The sequence below is a fragment of the Choloepus didactylus genome (genome assembly GCF_015220235.1).
Source record: "Choloepus didactylus isolate mChoDid1 chromosome 23 unlocalized genomic scaffold, mChoDid1.pri SUPER_23_unloc1, whole genome shotgun sequence".
NCBI classification, from domain to species: Eukaryota; Metazoa; Chordata; class Mammalia; order Pilosa; family Megalonychidae; genus Choloepus; species Choloepus didactylus.
The window spans coordinates 3308283-3325038 of NW_023637590.1; the positions used below are offsets into that span (position 1 = coordinate 3308283).

General features: G+C 44.7%; 1 protein-coding gene across 4 annotated transcripts in view; it reads right to left on the minus strand.

Annotated features, from left to right (window-relative positions):
• The window catches only part of CLTCL1 (clathrin heavy chain like 1), a 43180-nt gene that overhangs the window by 7570 nt on the left and 18854 nt on the right, over positions 1-16756 (minus strand). For 3 of the 4 annotated variants that reach the window (XR_005214895.1, XR_005214894.1, XM_037823635.1), the window contains exons 3-6: positions 12906-13168; positions 12086-12245; positions 9286-9471; positions 7995-8219 (exon numbers count right to left, since the gene is read on the minus strand). Coding sequence is in view for 2 of the 4 variants with exons in the window: in XM_037823635.1 (XP_037679563.1) it covers positions 9387-9471; positions 12086-12245; positions 12906-13068 (408 nt within the window). In the remaining 2 variants the exon portion in view is untranslated. Of the gene's footprint in view, positions 1-7994; positions 8220-9285; positions 9472-12085; positions 12246-12905; positions 13169-16756 lie in introns of those variants that run through there. The other variant, XM_037823636.1, reaches the window with a different exon arrangement.

Here is a 16756-nt window from a genome sequence, read left to right on the forward strand (position 1 = left end):
AAAGTAACTATGAACGTATATTACAATTGTTTAATTTGTCCCAAGCCTAATCCAGGAAAACCTTTCCGCAGCTCTCAAGGACATTTTCACTTATCTTCTGGACCTTCTGAAATTTAGCAGCTGCGTTTTATTCAGCTACCCCCATCCCAAGGCTATAAATGCGTCTGGAGAATAAATTCTATGTACTCCCATTGGGCTGCAGCTTCTCCCTGTAGACAAGCCACCATTGCAAGTGGATTATTAGGGAAAAAAAAAATGCATACTGGGAAAGTCCCTCAGAACTTCAGTGACCGAGGAACTCATTTTATGGGACTAATTTTGAAAACAATATGCAAAATATGACCTAGTGTGCAACATTTTCATCCTGCTTATCACCGCCATCCTCAGACTTAATAGAAAGAACAAATGATATAATTAAAATGCAATTAGCTAAAGTCATGGAATCCCTCAATTCACCATGGCCAAAAGCCTTACCTATCCATAGTCTCACTAAATCTAAGATCCACTCCTTCTGGAAAATATGAGTTATCCCCCATTTGAAATTATAACGTGGAGATGATGAACATAAACTCTGGAATAGATGAGCCCTGCCTCATAAGAGGAGATATGCCAACCTATTGTCAGGAACAAATCAAAACTTTAAAGGAAAATGAAACCTTGGTAGAACAATCCCTTCACGGCCTGCTCCCGAGAGATGAAGATATTCAGAACCTCAGCTTGGCAGCTTTATATGTTGGTGAAGGCACCTCCACAAAGATGCACCCCAACCCTGCTGGAAAGGGCCCTACGAGGTACTTTTAGCTAACCCATGTGCATCTACGTTAGAAAACACTGATTCTTGGAGTCGTATTTCTCATTTAAAGAAGGCTCCCAGCCCTGCCTGGAAATCCATTCCACTGGGGACATAAAGCTCAAAATTACCGAGGATCAGACGTAGACGGCATCTGATGCAGAGTTATCCCAAAACCCAGGACTGGGCCTGAAGAATTAATACTAACCGGAGATCTCAGGCTTAAGTCACACGGAAATAGACGGCATCTGGTGTCCACAGCCAACCTGAGAACCAGAACCAGACCTACTTTTCATCAGACTGAAATGAGCTCAGTAATGTGGCTGTAATCTTCATTATTACCCTAACTCTCTGGTTTGCATCTTCAATGCTCTGTTACCCCGTCTTTGTACCCCAGTCCACCTCTGTCCCTCCTGCAATGAATCCTGCCCACTTTAGACTCTCTTTCTCACTCTTACCTTCTTTTCCTGGTCCCTTACCATTCACCATCCTTTTTTTCCAGCCGTACAAAAAGTACACTCTGCCCAATTGCTGGGTCTACGCTAATTTAGACTCCACAGAAGGGCCCCAGTTATTGGCTGCACCAATAGGCATTTATTTAATTGGCTTGATCTTAGATTTGGGGGGGGACTAGATTCCAAAGCCTTGATCTTGAAGCTTTCACTTATAAAACTTATTCCTGTAATGACAAAACTAAGCCTAATTATAATTAATGCCTACGAGTCTCCCCGCGAAAATTTCCTTGTTGCCCAAATGTGGCCCCTTTCGAAGCCAAATTCTGCAAATACCCCCCCCCCCCGTGGGTCATGGCTCCCAGGGATGAGCTTCCCTGGCACCGAGGGCTTAAGACCAAATGCTGATCAGCGATGCTTTCAGACAAAGACCTTGATCAAAAGGGGGAAGTGTTAACAGAAATAAAGAAAATGGAGTTTCTACAGCTAAGAGATTTCAGATGGAGTTGGGAGGCCTTCCTGGAGGTGACCCCTGGGCAGGTCTCAGGGAGATGTCAAACTGCCAATGTCCACAGAGCCTCAGGCAGTCATGCTCCTCAAAACCCCATAAGCAAACGAGAGAAGAACTCAGCCAACTGTCTAACCTGCAGGGAACTAGAGCATCCCAAACATCCACCAACCACGAACAACCCGTCTCATCTTTTCCTTTAAGAACCCTTGCCTGGAAACCCCGAGATGGGACACGATTTGGGCAGCTCCCTGAATCTGTGCTCCCCAAATTGCAATTGTAAGATCCAAATAAACGCCTTCGTTGCCTCACAGCTCGGTTTGTTATGTGTTGGTTGATGGATGACATAGTTAAAGTGCTGAGAGGAAAAAATTCCCACCCAAGAATTCTATCTTTGGCAAAACTGTCTTTCAAAAATGAGGGAAACTAGTGAAGGGGAGATGATAATCTAATAAGAACAAGGAAGCTATTGAGGATAATCTCAATGTTACAGGAATGCTCAAAAATGACTATGGTTTGCAAATTTTCTTGGATATGGTACAAACATGTTGGAAGCAATGCAGTTATTTTAGGTTATTTGTTTTTCTTATTCCTTTTTTTGTTTGTTTGTTTTTAATTTTTTGATAAAGTAAAAAAAAGCTATTGTATTTAAAAAATTAATCAGCTTCAATGTAGTTATTTGAGATTATTTGTTTTTCTTATTCCACTGTCTGGTTTGTTAATTTTGTTGGCGTACAGTAGGAACGTGTTGGAAGCAAAGTAGTTATCTTAGGTTATTTGCTTTTCTTAATCCTTTGCTTTGCTTCGTTTGAAATGTGTGTTTTGTTGTTGTTTGTTTTTTTAATTTTTCGATAAATAAAGTTAAAAAAAAGAAAAAGAAATGGATTCACCCAGCCTGCGCTGCTTACTGCCCACGCCTTAGCCCATCTGCCTCTCACGATGAACCCTGGTTTTATTCAGGGTGCAAAAGATGCCTCTAAAATGTCCCAATTTTTTTTTTTTTTTTTTTTTTGACTGTGTCATGGTTTGGGGCAGTGAAATTTGGTGGAAGTTGATGGGTGGGATCTGAAGGAGGTGCAGGGGCCTCGTCTGTGACGAGGACAGGACAGTGTGGTAAAAAAGGCAAACGCCGATGCGGAGCAGGAAGGGAGAAGTAAGAGGGCCGAATCTGATTAGCTGCCTGTTTTTGTGAATAAAGTTTTATTGGACACACACACGAAAAACGAGGGAGAGAGAAAGACCTTCCCAGATAAACAAGAGCTGAGGGAGTCTGTCAGCACAGCCCGGCCCTACGAGAGCTGCTAAAGGGAGCTCTGCAGGTGGAGAGGAAAAGACCCCTGACGACAGATGAAAGCCACATGAAGAAATAAAGACTTCCAGTAAGGGTAATGGCATGCGTAAATATAAATGCCTGTGCTATTGTACTCTAAAAGGCAAATGTATAAAATGCAATGATAAATCAGTGGTTCTGGACTCATAAAACCTGCAGGTGTGGTCACGGAGGGATACGGGAACGTCGTTTGTGTGTTCTGTTGACGTTAGGCTGGAATCCAAGCAAATGAGACCGTTATACGTCTAGGATGTCAGATTTGAGGCCTGTGGTAACGACAGAAAATATCAGAGAATATGCATTTCCCGGAGATGAAGAGTGCATCTCAGGTAGCCGCGGCGGACAGCGGGAAAGGGACTTAACGCACAGTGGATGCGGGGTTTCTGTCTGGGGAGGGGCAGAGGTTTAGTAACGGAAGGTGGGAAGGCGCCCCAGCAGGGTAGAGACGTGTCACTCACCGAGCGGTGTGCTTGGGCGAGGCTGGGATGGGGGTGTGATGCTGAGTACATGCTCCCATGGTTAAAGACACGAAAGGAACCAGCAGCTGAGGTGGCAAGGACAGTGAAATGCAATACGTGATCCCAGATGGGAGCTAATAAGGAAGGAGCAAAGACCCAAAAGGGCATTACAGGGATATACAAAAAAAATTGGAAAATAGGCTAAGTTTTATATGAATGTTCAACTTCCGGAACTTGACAGCTGCACTTAAGACATTTACACAGGTGAATGTCCGTGTTCGTAAGAATTGTATGTGCAGTGTTAGTGTTCAAGGAGCAGACTGTAGACAACCCACACTCACATGTGCAGAAAATGGACTGATACATAGACAGACAGATAGATGTACTGATAGACTGACGGACAGCTAGAGTGATACGGCAAACGTGGCAAAATGCTAAAATTGGTGGATCGGGGTATCTGGGGGTGGGGGTAGGGGTACATTGGCGTTCTTTGTGGGGTCTGTATTATTTTTGTAACTGTCCTGTAAGGTTTTTTTTAATCATATTTTTTATTATAGAATATAACATATGCACATAAAAGTGATACTTTTCCAAGTGCAATTTAACAAGTAGCTACAGAGCAAATTTCAAAGCGTGTTATGGGTTATAGTTCCACAGTCTCAGTTATTTCCTTATTCTGAAATATAACATATATGCAAAAGGTAATAACTTTCAAAGCATAATTTAACAAGTACTTATACAGGAAGTTTCCAAAAATGTTATGAGTTACAGCAGCATCGTTTCAGTTATTTCCTTATTGTGAAATATGACATACATACAGAAAGGTGATAAGTTTCAAAGTACAATTTAACAAGTAGCTACAGAACAAATTTCAAAGGATGCTATGGGTTACGGTTCCACCATTTTAATTCTTTCCTTCTAGCTATTCTAATACCCTAGCAACTAAGAAAAAGCAAATTTAAATATAGAGATCAGTATTCATAATTGTTTCTTAAATTTTGTCTTGTCTTTTGCTCCGCCTTCCTCTAGTTTAATCGCTTTCTCAATCTTTGGGGATGTCTAGGCAGTGACCATCCTAACCTGTTCGTGTTGAAAACATCCTGTAAGTTTGAAAGTATTTCAAAATAAAAAGTGTAAAAAGACACTCCAGGAACAGAAAGAAAGAAATTAGGAGCTGCTCCCTGACCCGGAGCTGGCGGCGTTCCTGCGGGCACCCGCTGTGCCGAGCTCGAAGTGAGTCCCAGGACGTTTGGTCAACTGTGGCCAGCGGTTTCCCTGCTCGGAGCAGGGACTGGCCGAGAGGCACGAGGACGAAACCACGACACGGTACACCGTTCCCCGACGAGGGTCTGCAGGTGCCCCCTCGAGATGCACCTGAAACTCAGGAGCACCAGCCAACGAGACGAAGGCTCCACGACGGGAACGGAACCTGGCAGCCCCAAGGCCGGTGATTTCCCACCGAGCCCAGCTACCGCCATGTCCAATCACAGTCTCCTGCAGTGGACGCTCCTACAGTGGAGGCTTCCGGAGACAAGGCCGGCTCCCTGAGGCTGGGGTCCTGCTTTACGTTCCTCCAAGGCCCTGACCTCGTGGGCAGTGGTTAGAGGCTCCAATGATTAAATGCTCAGCCCCTGGCCCAGGCAGGCCAGACGGCCCCTGACCCTCCTCCCCAGACCCTCACCTGGAAGGCCATCTCCCCGCAGCACAACGTTTCGGAGTGATGTCCACAGACGGGCAAAGGACGGGAGCCTGGTCACTCTCCCCAGGCCTGGCGGTCACCTGGGTAGCAGATACCACAGGGCAAGGAAGCCTCCAGGAGCCGCCCTCTCGGGGTCCGGGGGACCCGACACCAGGCCCTTTCGGTGTCACCTGGGACCACTACAGGACGTCACGCAGATCCAGTAGCAGGCTACGCCTCTCGGAGACGCAGGGATCCATGGAGGGTCCTCAGGGTGACGAGGGGCCTTCCAAGTCTCCCCACCCCAACACCCACCACCCTCAAAGGGGTCGCTCAAGCTGAGTGACACCCATGAGCTCACAGTGACTCACAGCTAGGGCACCTGGCCGGGCTCTGCAGAAAGACCCAGCTTTACTCTGGGCACCTGCACAGCCCTGGATGGATTCAAAGAGCTGCACCAGGGCCTGAGTGCCCAGGGGCTCGTGGCACCTGGATATCACCCGTGTGCACGGCTGAAGGAGCTACCTGGTGTTGGCGGACAGCCCGGCACACAGACACGCCACGGAATCCTCGGCTGCGGGGAGCCAAAGGGATTTACAAGCCTCAGGGAAGCAAGTAAGAGCACGTCCACAACCGTGTACACAGCCTTAAACACTGCAATGCTGGTAAAATACCTGGGTCCTTTCCCCCTGAGTGTGAAAAATGGAAAGAATTTCCACTTACGACCACTGAAAAGCAATTATCCATCATGATAAAAGTGGGAGCTATTATGAATACTGAATCTTTATAAAATTTTCTTTTTCCTGGTTGCTAGGGTATTAGAATAGCTAGAAGGAACGAACTGAAATGGTGCAGCTGTGACCCAGAGCATCCTTTGAAATTTGTTCTACAGCTACTTGTTAAAATATAATTTGAAAGCTATATCTTTGTGTATATATGTTAGATTTCACAATAAGGAAATAACTGAAATCATGGTAATGTAACAACTTTGGAAATTTCCTATATATGTACTTGTTAAATCATACTTTGAAAGATACACCTGTTTGCATATATGTTATATTTCACAATAAGGAAATAATCGAAATTGTAGAGATGTAACCTATAATATTCTTTGACATTTGCTCTTTAACTACTTGTTAAATTGCCCTTGGAAAATTACCATTTCTATGTATATATGTTATTTTCTACAATAAAAAAAATATGATTATATATATAAAAAAAGTGGGAGCTGGAGGTAAAGCAGCGATGACACGGACTCCGGAAGGTTCCACGGCTCACAGGAAACCTGTCCTGTAAACTGGACACCGTGGCTAGTTCAGCTTTTCGGGGTGGCTTCAGCCAACCCTGCTGGAGGTGTCACTGTTGAAAGGGTCTCTCCACTCCTGCGACTAACCATGTCAAAGGTGGAGGACGGAAGGGAAGAGGGGTGAGCCGAGGCCCGGGGCTGCACGTGCGCTGAATCCTGGGCAGCCCGCACCCCGGTCCCACGGATCGCCAAGGGCTGCACGCGTGGCGGGAACTCGGGGGGGCACAGCGGGCGTCTGCGGGAGCTCCGGAGGCCCCTCACCTTCTTACCTGGGGCCCAGGTGAGTGCAGCCCCGCCCCCCCGCCCTGCAAGCACCACCATTTCTTCTAGTAGTCTAAGAAGGTCTCCATCCCTGCATCCAAAAATGCCTTAATAAGAAAGCATCTGGATTGTATAACAGTGTAGCTTACAAGGGGGGACAGTGTGATTGTGAAAGCCTTGTGGACTACACTCCCTTTATCCAGTGTATGGATGGATGGGTAGAAAAATGGGGACAAAAACTAAATGAAAAATAGGGTGGGATGGGGGACATGATTTGGGTGTTCTTTTTTCTTTTTATTTTTTATTCTTATTCTGATTCTTTCTGATGTAAGGAAAATGTTCAAAAACGGATTGGGCTGATGAATGTATGACTGTATGATGGTGCTGTGAACAGCTGATTGTACACCACGGATGGCTATGTGGTGTGTGAATATATCTCAATAAAACTGAATTTAATTAAAGAAAAAAAAAAAAGAGCCAGCCTGGGGTGCACCCAACCTAGAAGCAACCAAGAAAATCTAAAATCCTGGAGCATTAAAGAAGAAGCTCCTCAACCTTTGTTTAGAACACATGTTGTGTATGTAGAGATGGGTAGCAATCGCAGGGGGCTTATGTACAGCCCCCTGCCAGACATGACGTCTGATTAAACACATTCATTCCACGAACACACGGCAGCCTGCCGACGGAGAAGGGGCAGCAGGAGAGAAGGAACGAGGTAAGTTACGGGAAAGCCCCCAGCCGGAAAATGTCGAAATAAACCGGGAAAATGAAAAACTGATGGGGATAAAATGCAGTTGTTATTAACCAATGGCAGATCGATCTGGCAACTCTCCCACACCACAGAGCTTATATAAAATATAGCCTTAAATTCATACAACGGTTTTTTGATGAACTTCAAAATTGGCGACCACCTAAGCACAAATTAGTGATCGGGGAAATGCTAATGGCTCAACTTGCTTTACCTTTTTGGCTTAGGGGGCAGTTTTCTGGAATTGGTCCGTTTCTGCAAAACACTGGAAAACTGTTTGGTACATTTGCCCAAAGGCACACACTCAGGGCAACTGTCCGGTCAGTGGTTTTCACCAACTCTCCGAGCTCTTCCAAACAAGCCAGCAGTGGCCAAAGGGACAAGGCAAAATTAAGAAGGGAGGAGTGAGCCTGAACCCTAATTTTCAAGCTGCACACTCCAAGTGTGCACGCCTTATCTTCGTCCAGCCACGGTTCTGGGAGCTGCGTGCGCCCCTCCTGACAGGACGACAACGTTCTAAGGAATCCAGCGGATCGAGCCAAACTGGATTCCAAAGTTCTGGGGCCGAGGATGGGCCCAGCCTGGCCAGGCCGGGCAGGTGGCTGCTGCAGCCTCCAAGCGGGTTGCTGGTGCACAGGATTCACGGCAAACAGCAGCACAGCCACAGGGCACCCTTCGCTTAACTTGCCTGTATACATATGAAAAAAAAATAATCTACCAATGGACATGCTACACCGAATTGTCAGGGACAAAAAAATTCTCTTCTGAGGCAACTACTCCTACCGTGGGCTCTACGGTGGCCTGATGTTATATATAGAATATTCTATATATCGTGTCCCAGGTAAATGCTAGAAGTGGTTTGCTCCTAATGCATCACTTGAAAGCCGGGAAAATATTCTTTGAAGGAGATGCTACTTGAAAGCCTTTATCTACTCAGAAGCAGATTCGAGTCCAGGATAATTTAACCTAATGGAATATTCTAAAGAAAAGCCTGCAAGCAATACTGTACCCTCTAGAAGTGTGGAAAAAGTCCAGGGTATGACTACGACTAAATAAAATAGGGTACCACCCCTTGATGTATTATATGGTTACATATTTGACAACTAAGTAGTAACAGTGGAAAAATTCAGAGTCACCCGAAATGCAAAACTGTACCTAAGCTAAGATGTTGGATGAGAAATATATACGCAAACAGACAAGAATTGGAAGGGAATGAAAACAGACAACGGTGAAGGGATGCAAAGAAGACACACAGCTCGGGGAAGAGAGAACACCCTGGAGGAGCCACCGCAGGGGCTCCACGTGGAGGGTCTCCCAGCTCGGTGTACGTGGCATATATGACAGAGGTGGGCCGTGCGGACATCAGGTGAGAAAAATGTCAAGTCTAAGGGCACTGCTGACCATGATGCATGATGGACGACAACTAGGCCAAACTGACCTGTTTGGAGGCACTAACAATTTTTCTTGTCCATTATGTTTTTTAAAAGCACGGATTTTCTTCTTCACTCTATCTTTTAAATTTTGGTTGAAAAAGGTACCAGGTGTGCCAATCGAGGTGTGCATGGATGGCAGGAGTTTCACGCGGGGAGGGAGCTGCCCCTTCTCGGCCGCACCTGCCTCGGTCACGGGGCTGCTGGAGTAAGGATGTGAGGCTGGGCGGGCCAGGCCGAATGCATTCCTGGAGGAGGAGGGCGGGTGGAGCACCTTCCCCAGCCAGTGTTAGAGGTGGGAGACGAAACCTCACAGGTACTTACCTGTTGCTTTTTGCTGACACTAATAATGCCAGAGGTGGCTTCGGGGGAGCGGTCACGAAGACTGTGTGTGCTCCTGCTGGGTTCACGTAGCTGCACACGTGTCATACGTCACACGTGTCATACGTCACACGTATGGAGACAGCAGTGCTTTGTGATCGAGGAGATGACACCAGGTTCAGCTCCAGTCTGTACAAAGAGAACAAAAGGACGCAACAGTGAGGAGACGCCAGATCGGGGAAAGGGGCTTACGGATGATGACAAGAGGGTTCTTGAGTCTTTTAGACTCGCAAGCGGTGCTTCCCCAAGGCACACGCCCCGAGCAGAGGCCAGTCTTACCGCACCAGAGCTGGTTTTAGGGCCAAGGCTTTGTCCAAGCAGTCTCAAACAGAGGGCCAAGGAAACCAGGCTCTTCCACATTTGCTCACGTAAAGCCACCCTTTCCCCAGTTTCCGCCAAACCCCTTTAAGCAAACTTTGGCGTTCATAAAGAAGGGAAAAGTTCTGGATAAAGACCCGAAAGGCTGGGTTCACAATCTAGCCTCATTAACCTTTGACTTTTGCCAAGTGCCATCAACTCCTACAGAAACATATTTGAGAAGACCCAGGAAAATCTGAAGGCGGGGGCGGGGGGGAGCTGAATTTGCCCAATTGGATACAGCATAATAGAGCTCATGGTTATTTTAAAAGGCTGGTACTAAAGGAAATACCTGAAATTGTGGAACTATAACCCACACTGTACTTTGAAATTTGCTCTATAACTACTTGTTAAACTATACTTTGAAATTTATCACTTTTTTTTATATATATGTTACATTTCACAATAAAAAATGTTAAAAAAAATGAGACAGAGACAAATGGAAACTTAATTGAGAACCTGAAATAGAATCAACCACCTAGGAGAATAAAATATGCAGAGTTGTCTTTCAAAGAGCTATCATTGGGATATATGAAAAACTCGGACTGTAGATGGTAAGCTTCACACCAGTGTTAAATTTCTTGAACTCGATAACTTCACTAAAGGGGTTAAATAAGTGAAGATCCTTGTTCCTAGGAAACATATGTGGCAGGAGTAAGTGTTCAAGAGACATATGTAGAGGTTACACTCAAGTGTTCAGAAAACGGGATAGACGGATGGATGGACAGACAGGACGATACAGCAAATGTCACAATTCATTAAAATTAGAGGACCTGATATCTGAGGGCTGGGGTATGTTGGGGTTCTCTGTATGGGGTTTGTATTATTTTTGTAAATGTCCTGTAAGTTTGAAAGTGTTTCAAATTAAATAAAATAACAACAACAAAAAACTAAAATAAATGTACATCTATATTATTCAGAGGTTATAAAACAGCATGACTAGTGCGATGTCACTTTCCTAAGGATGTATTTTGTAAGTATCTGCATAAATGCATGCATATGAAGATGCTTCTAAAGGGGTGTCAAATTATCAGCACTGGCTCTCCACTGGTGACAGGGTAACAGTCGCCATTTTAAAAAAATCTGTTATTCTTATTAATACCGTTCAGAATTTATAGACTACATGTATTTTTTAAGACAGAAAAAAGCCAATTGCAGTCTGGGAAAAATTTTCTTGTTTTATTAGGTAACAATTTCCAGAAATCCAGCTTATAGAAATTATTGTAAACTGTTGTAAATTATTGTTCAAATATTTGAGAACAGGAAAAAAAAAAAGCTAAAAGATCCTACAGGTCTGGTATATCCATAATAATAATTGTTCACTTCCCACAATAGTCACAAAGAATGTAAAATGTTAGGGGAAAGTATACAGTGCACTGAGCCAAAGCTACAAAGATCAGATTATAAAATCTTACTACATGACTGTGAGGGCGATCCCAGTTTTGTTCAGGAAAAGTTACATCGAAGGTTTTTTATATAACAAATTATAAGATCTCTGACGTATTTTAGTTCCACTTGGTTCAGATAAGGAGATTGTTTTCTTCTTTATATGTTCTTGGTGAGGAGCTAATCCTGTGTAATAAATGGAGAAAGGCCTCGGGGTTTGGGACCTGAGTAAGGAGAGTCCTGTTCACAGGCTCCCCACCAGGGCCTGGTAAGCAGCGTGAGCTCTGACAGAGCCCTGGGCACTCTCCAGGGTTGCAGGAGCACTGCTGGTTGGGGTCGGCACACCACGGCGATTTGCAGTACCCGGCTGAAGGCTGCATGAGAGTAACCTCCAGAACGACCTCTCGACTCCATTTGAAATCTCTCAGCCAGGGAGCACCTGCGGGCCGTCCTGGGGAGCACCTGTGGGCTGTCCCAGGCTGTCCTAGGGAGCACCTACATGCTGTCCTGGGGAGCATCTGCAAGCTGTCCTGGGGAGCATCTATGGGCTGTCCTGGGGAGCATCTAAGAGCTGTCCTGGGGAGCACCTATGAGCTATCCTGGGGAGCACCTACGAGCTATCCTGGGGAGCATCTGCGGGCTGTCCTAGGGAGCACCTACATGCTGTCCTGGGGAGCAACTGCAAGCTGTCCTGGGGAGCACCTATGGGCTGTCCTGGGGAGCACCTAAGAGCTGTCCTGGGGAGCACCTACGAGCTATCCTGGGGAGCATCTGCGGGCTGTCCTGGGAGCACCTACATGCTGTCCTGGGGAGCACCTCCGGGCTGTCCCAGGCTGTCCTAGAGAGCACCTACAGGCTGTCCTGGGGAGCACCTGCAAGCCGTCCCAGGGAGCACCTGCGGGCTGTCCCGCTCCCCTTCATATGCTGCTTTCCAAATGCCACCAAGCCGCTACCGGTCAGAGCTCTACGGACTCCTGGCCCCTTTAGGAGCAGCTTTTACCTTTCTTCCTGCAGATCTGCGGACGGCAGATTGGAAGAGGTGGAAGGCCTGGCGTCGCCCCCGATCTTGATCTCCACAAACGCTGCAGCGTGGCCTCCCAGGGCTGCAGAGCCTTTGTGTCCACCGGGTAGAGCTGCGCTGCCCCAACCACACCATTTTCCTATGTGAGAGACAGTTTGCGGTGAAAGGGGTCATGTAATAGTCACAGAAAATAAGTCTCGGGAGGAATAACTCTAAAATGTTAAGAGGAGCTAAATCAGGGAGATGAGATCATGGACTAACTTGGAAAAAGCTGTCGTGTTTTCTGACATTTATAAAATAGGTCCAAATGTATTTAATAAAAATTACGTACAAGAATTCTGAGGGCACGTTTCCCACTGGGCCAAGAGAGCCGAATCCCCCGTGACAAACAACCTTTATCCCGGCTGAGGAGGCAGTGGAGTGGCCACCAGGAGTGAAAAAAAAGGAGGCTTGTAAAACGACACGAGTACGTACCATTCCATTAAGCCCTTAAAGTAGAGCCCAAAGGCTCTTTCTTACACCCTATAGGTTCCAAGGTGCTCTACAAAATTCCCCAACAGTTCACACTTCAAACGGGGCTGGAGAAAGTTCGTAGGACGAACGTCATTCTCCAGTGAAGGAACACGGCCATTCGGGGCAAAGCTGAATTAAAATTCTGACTCGATTCAAAATTTGGAATTCTCTGAAATCTGTTTCTTTCAGTCCCGGGCTGCCTTCTCCGGCCTTACACCCACCTCAACTTCAAATGACTTAACCTTCCACTCTAATATTAGCCTCTAAGTTACAGCCAAGCGCTGACCTGAGAGGCCAGGGGGGAGCAGCCCCTTGGGGAGCTCGTCGATCCGGCTGTGGACCACCTGCCACCCCGCCAGGCTGGCGTGTCGATCGGACACCTTCCCGGGCTGTGGGTCGCCTTCCGGGCTCCAGCGGCAGACTGCGGTCATCGTCACCAGGGCAGCCATGCCGCAGAGACCCACTTCCAGAAAATCACCTCTTCCGCCACGGCGTGAGTCTTCGTTTTACTCTTCGTCTCAGTGTTAAAGATTTGAAGGGTCTTCCCAGCTAGAGAAATAGAAATTAAAAATCTGAAAGATGAATTCTTACCCTCTTCATTCTGAATCCTTTTTATATTACCTAAGTGCTACTCCTGAAAGCTAATCTGATTACGAGGGGTAAAAAAAGCTGCCTGAGTAATAATGAGTCATACTTGGATGTCTAAATATTGAGAAGTCACAAGAGCAACGGAAAGAATCAAATATCTAGGAAGAATTCTAACCAAGGATGTGAAGGACTTGTACACAGAAAGCTATAAAACATTGCTAAAAGAAATAAAAGACCCAAATCAGTGGAAGAACATTCCAGGTGCATGGACTGGAAGACTAAATATCATCAGGATGTCACTATTACCCAAAGAAACTATAGATTCAGTGCAATCCCAATAAAAAATAAATTCCAACAATCTTCTTCATAGAAATAGAGAAGCCAATCATCACATTTTTTTGGAAGACCCAAATCAATGGAAAGTCATCCCGTGGTCACAGATTGGAAGACTTAAAATTATCAAGATGTCAATACTACCTAAAGCGATCCAGAAACTCAATATACTCGCTATAAAAATTCCAGTAGTATTTTTTTCAGAAATGGAAAAGTCGATCTTCAAATTCCTATGGAACTGCAAGGGGTCCCAAAGAGTCAAAACAATCTCGTAAAAGAAAAACAATGTTGGAGAACACCCCCCTTCTGATTTCAAAAGTCACTACAAAGCTACAGTAATTAGAGCAGTGTGGTCCTGGCGTTAGATAGACATGGAACAGTGGAACAGAACTGAGAGTCCGGATACAAACCCACACGTCTATGGCCAGCTGATGGTTGACAAGGGTACCACGTCCCTTCAATGAGGAGAAAATAGACTCTCCATCAAACGGCGATGGATAACTGTGAAACCCTCACGCCATAGAACAAATTTAATTCTAAGATTAGTTAAAGATGGATCAATGACCTAAATATAATACTCAAAAATTCCTAGAAAGAATTTAAAATTTAACTCAAAAAGGACCATAGAACTAAATGGAAACGTTAAAATATAAAATCTCTAGAAGAAAATATAGTACCATTAAAGAAAAGAAATGTTAGACTTCATCAAAATTTAAAATTTTGTCCCTTTAAAAGACATCATTAAAAAAAAATGAATAGACAAGCTACAGACTGGGGGAAACTATTTTGCAAATTACACACCTGACAAATGATTTATATCCAGAATATATACAGAACTCTTATAATTTAATAATGGGACAAATGAACGCAGTAAAAAATAGGCAAAAGATTTAAATAAACACGTCTCCAAAAACACATGAATGGCTAATAGCTGCACGAAGAGAAAAGATATCTAACAACATCAAGCATTAGGGAAACGCAAAATTAAAACCACAATGAGATACTACTGCACACCACCAGAATTCCTATAATTAAAAAAAGACAGTATCAAGCGTTGACGAGAACGTGGAGAAACCGGAACCCTCATGCACGGCTGGTGTGAAGGTAAAAGGGCGCGGCCACTTTGGAAAACAGTTTGGCAGTTTCCTAGAAAGCTAAACAAATCTACCATACCACCCAGCAATTCCAGTTCTGAACATTTATCAAAGAAAAATGAAAACATACATCCACTCAAGACTCGCAGGCGAGAGCTCTAAGCAGTAATGTTCTTTTTTTCAATTAAATTCAGTTTTATTGAGATATATTCACATACCATAAAATTGTCCTTTGTGTACAATCAACTGTTCTCAGTACCATCATATAGTTGTGCATTCATCACCCCAATCTATTTTTGAACATTTTCCTTACACCAGAAAGAATAAGAATGAGAATAAAAAATAAAAGTAGACTAGAACACCCAAATCATCCCCCCCATCCCACCCTATTTTTCATTTAGTTTTTGTCCCCATTTTTCTGCTCATCCATCCATATACTGGATAAAGGGAGTGCGATCCACAAGGTTTTCACAATCACAAGCATAATATTCTTAATGGCCCTAACTGCAAAAATCCAAATGCCCATCGACTGGTGAATGGAGAAACAAAATGTGGTTTATCCATACAGCAGGATGTTCAACAATAAAAAGGCACTAACTGCTGACACAGATGTGGATGAACCTCAAAACACTATGCTAAACGGAGGAAACCAGATGCAAAGACTACATATTGCATTGCTCCATTTATTCGAAATGTCCAAAAGGGCGAGTTTATAGAGGCAAAATGCAGATCAGGAGTTGCCCGGGGCTGGGAGCAGGGACTGATCGTAAACCAGCACAAGGGAACTTTTGGGGGTGACAGAAATGTTCCAAAAGTGGATTGTGGTGACGATTCTGCAACTCGACAAACTCACTAAAAACCCTTTACTTCTACACTAAGATAGGGTGAACTTTAGGGTATATAAATTATGCCTGAATAAAGCAGTTTAAAAAGACGAGACTGGACTAGAAGCTCACCCAGAGTGGGGTCACCTTTTGGTTTCGAGGAGGCTGGGACCAGAGAGGACATTTCCTGCAGCTTGAAAACTTGTTGCACTGTCCTTAGACTGGCTAAAAGGAACTTGATTTATATGACATACAAAATATTTACTCTCACTAAAAGAAAAAAGAATAAAAGGACCAACGTCCTCCGGGAATCACGCTGAGGTGAGGTTTCAGTGCATTAGTCAAAGCCGAGCATGTACCCCACTAGGGACGTCACCCCATCATCTGCACTCAGAGCTACCTGGGCTGGGCCCGACGCAATTAGCCTACATGCAGTCAACGTCTACAAATCAAGGTAAAAAAGGTAAAATGTGTAAAAACTGTACCTGTTCTAATCCTATGTCAGTCATTTAATCATTAACAGGCTTGAGTTTTTTTTCACGTAGCAAGTAAACTGTCATTATTTAGGTATAAAACCGCATTTCTACATTTCCATCTTGTACAAAAAGACGCCTCCCAAATAGACAGTCTTTAACAAATTAGCATCAAGTACAGAATTTTTTTTAACTTTATTTATCAAAAATTTAAAAAACATACAATAAAAAAAATTTCAAACAAAACCAAAACAAAGGAATAAGAAAAAACAACCAACCTAAAATAACTACCTTGCTTCCAACATGTTCCTACCATACCCCAAGAAAATTAACAAACCATAACTGAACAAAAGAATAAGAGAAACAACCTAAAATAACTACATTGCCAAGCACAGAATGAAGTAAAAGAAACACACACGAACGCCCACAGGGCAATGTTTCATAACGAAAGGGGGGTATGATTCTTTGGCCAGTAACGCAAGCGGTCAGCAAAATTCTTCTTTAAGGGGATATATAAGATCTCTGCCGGACGTTTGTCGGTTTTCTTTTTAAAAATTCTAGAAACGTAAAAACTTTCTTTGCTGGAGGACACCCGGAAACAGCAGTGGCTGACCCTCGGGGGAGGGCAGCTGTGTTCCATTTTAAATGCCGGCCACTGGACGAGGGGTTTTGCCACCACTGGGCTTTTCAAATATTCGCCACGAATCCATTGCAGGGAAAGTCTGGGGAGAGCCAGGGGTGACCTGGAGGGCCTGGAGATGGCCTGGCTGAGGACCCCGGAAACTTCTGGGCAGGTGCGAGGAAAGACTGGGAAGGGGAGCCAAC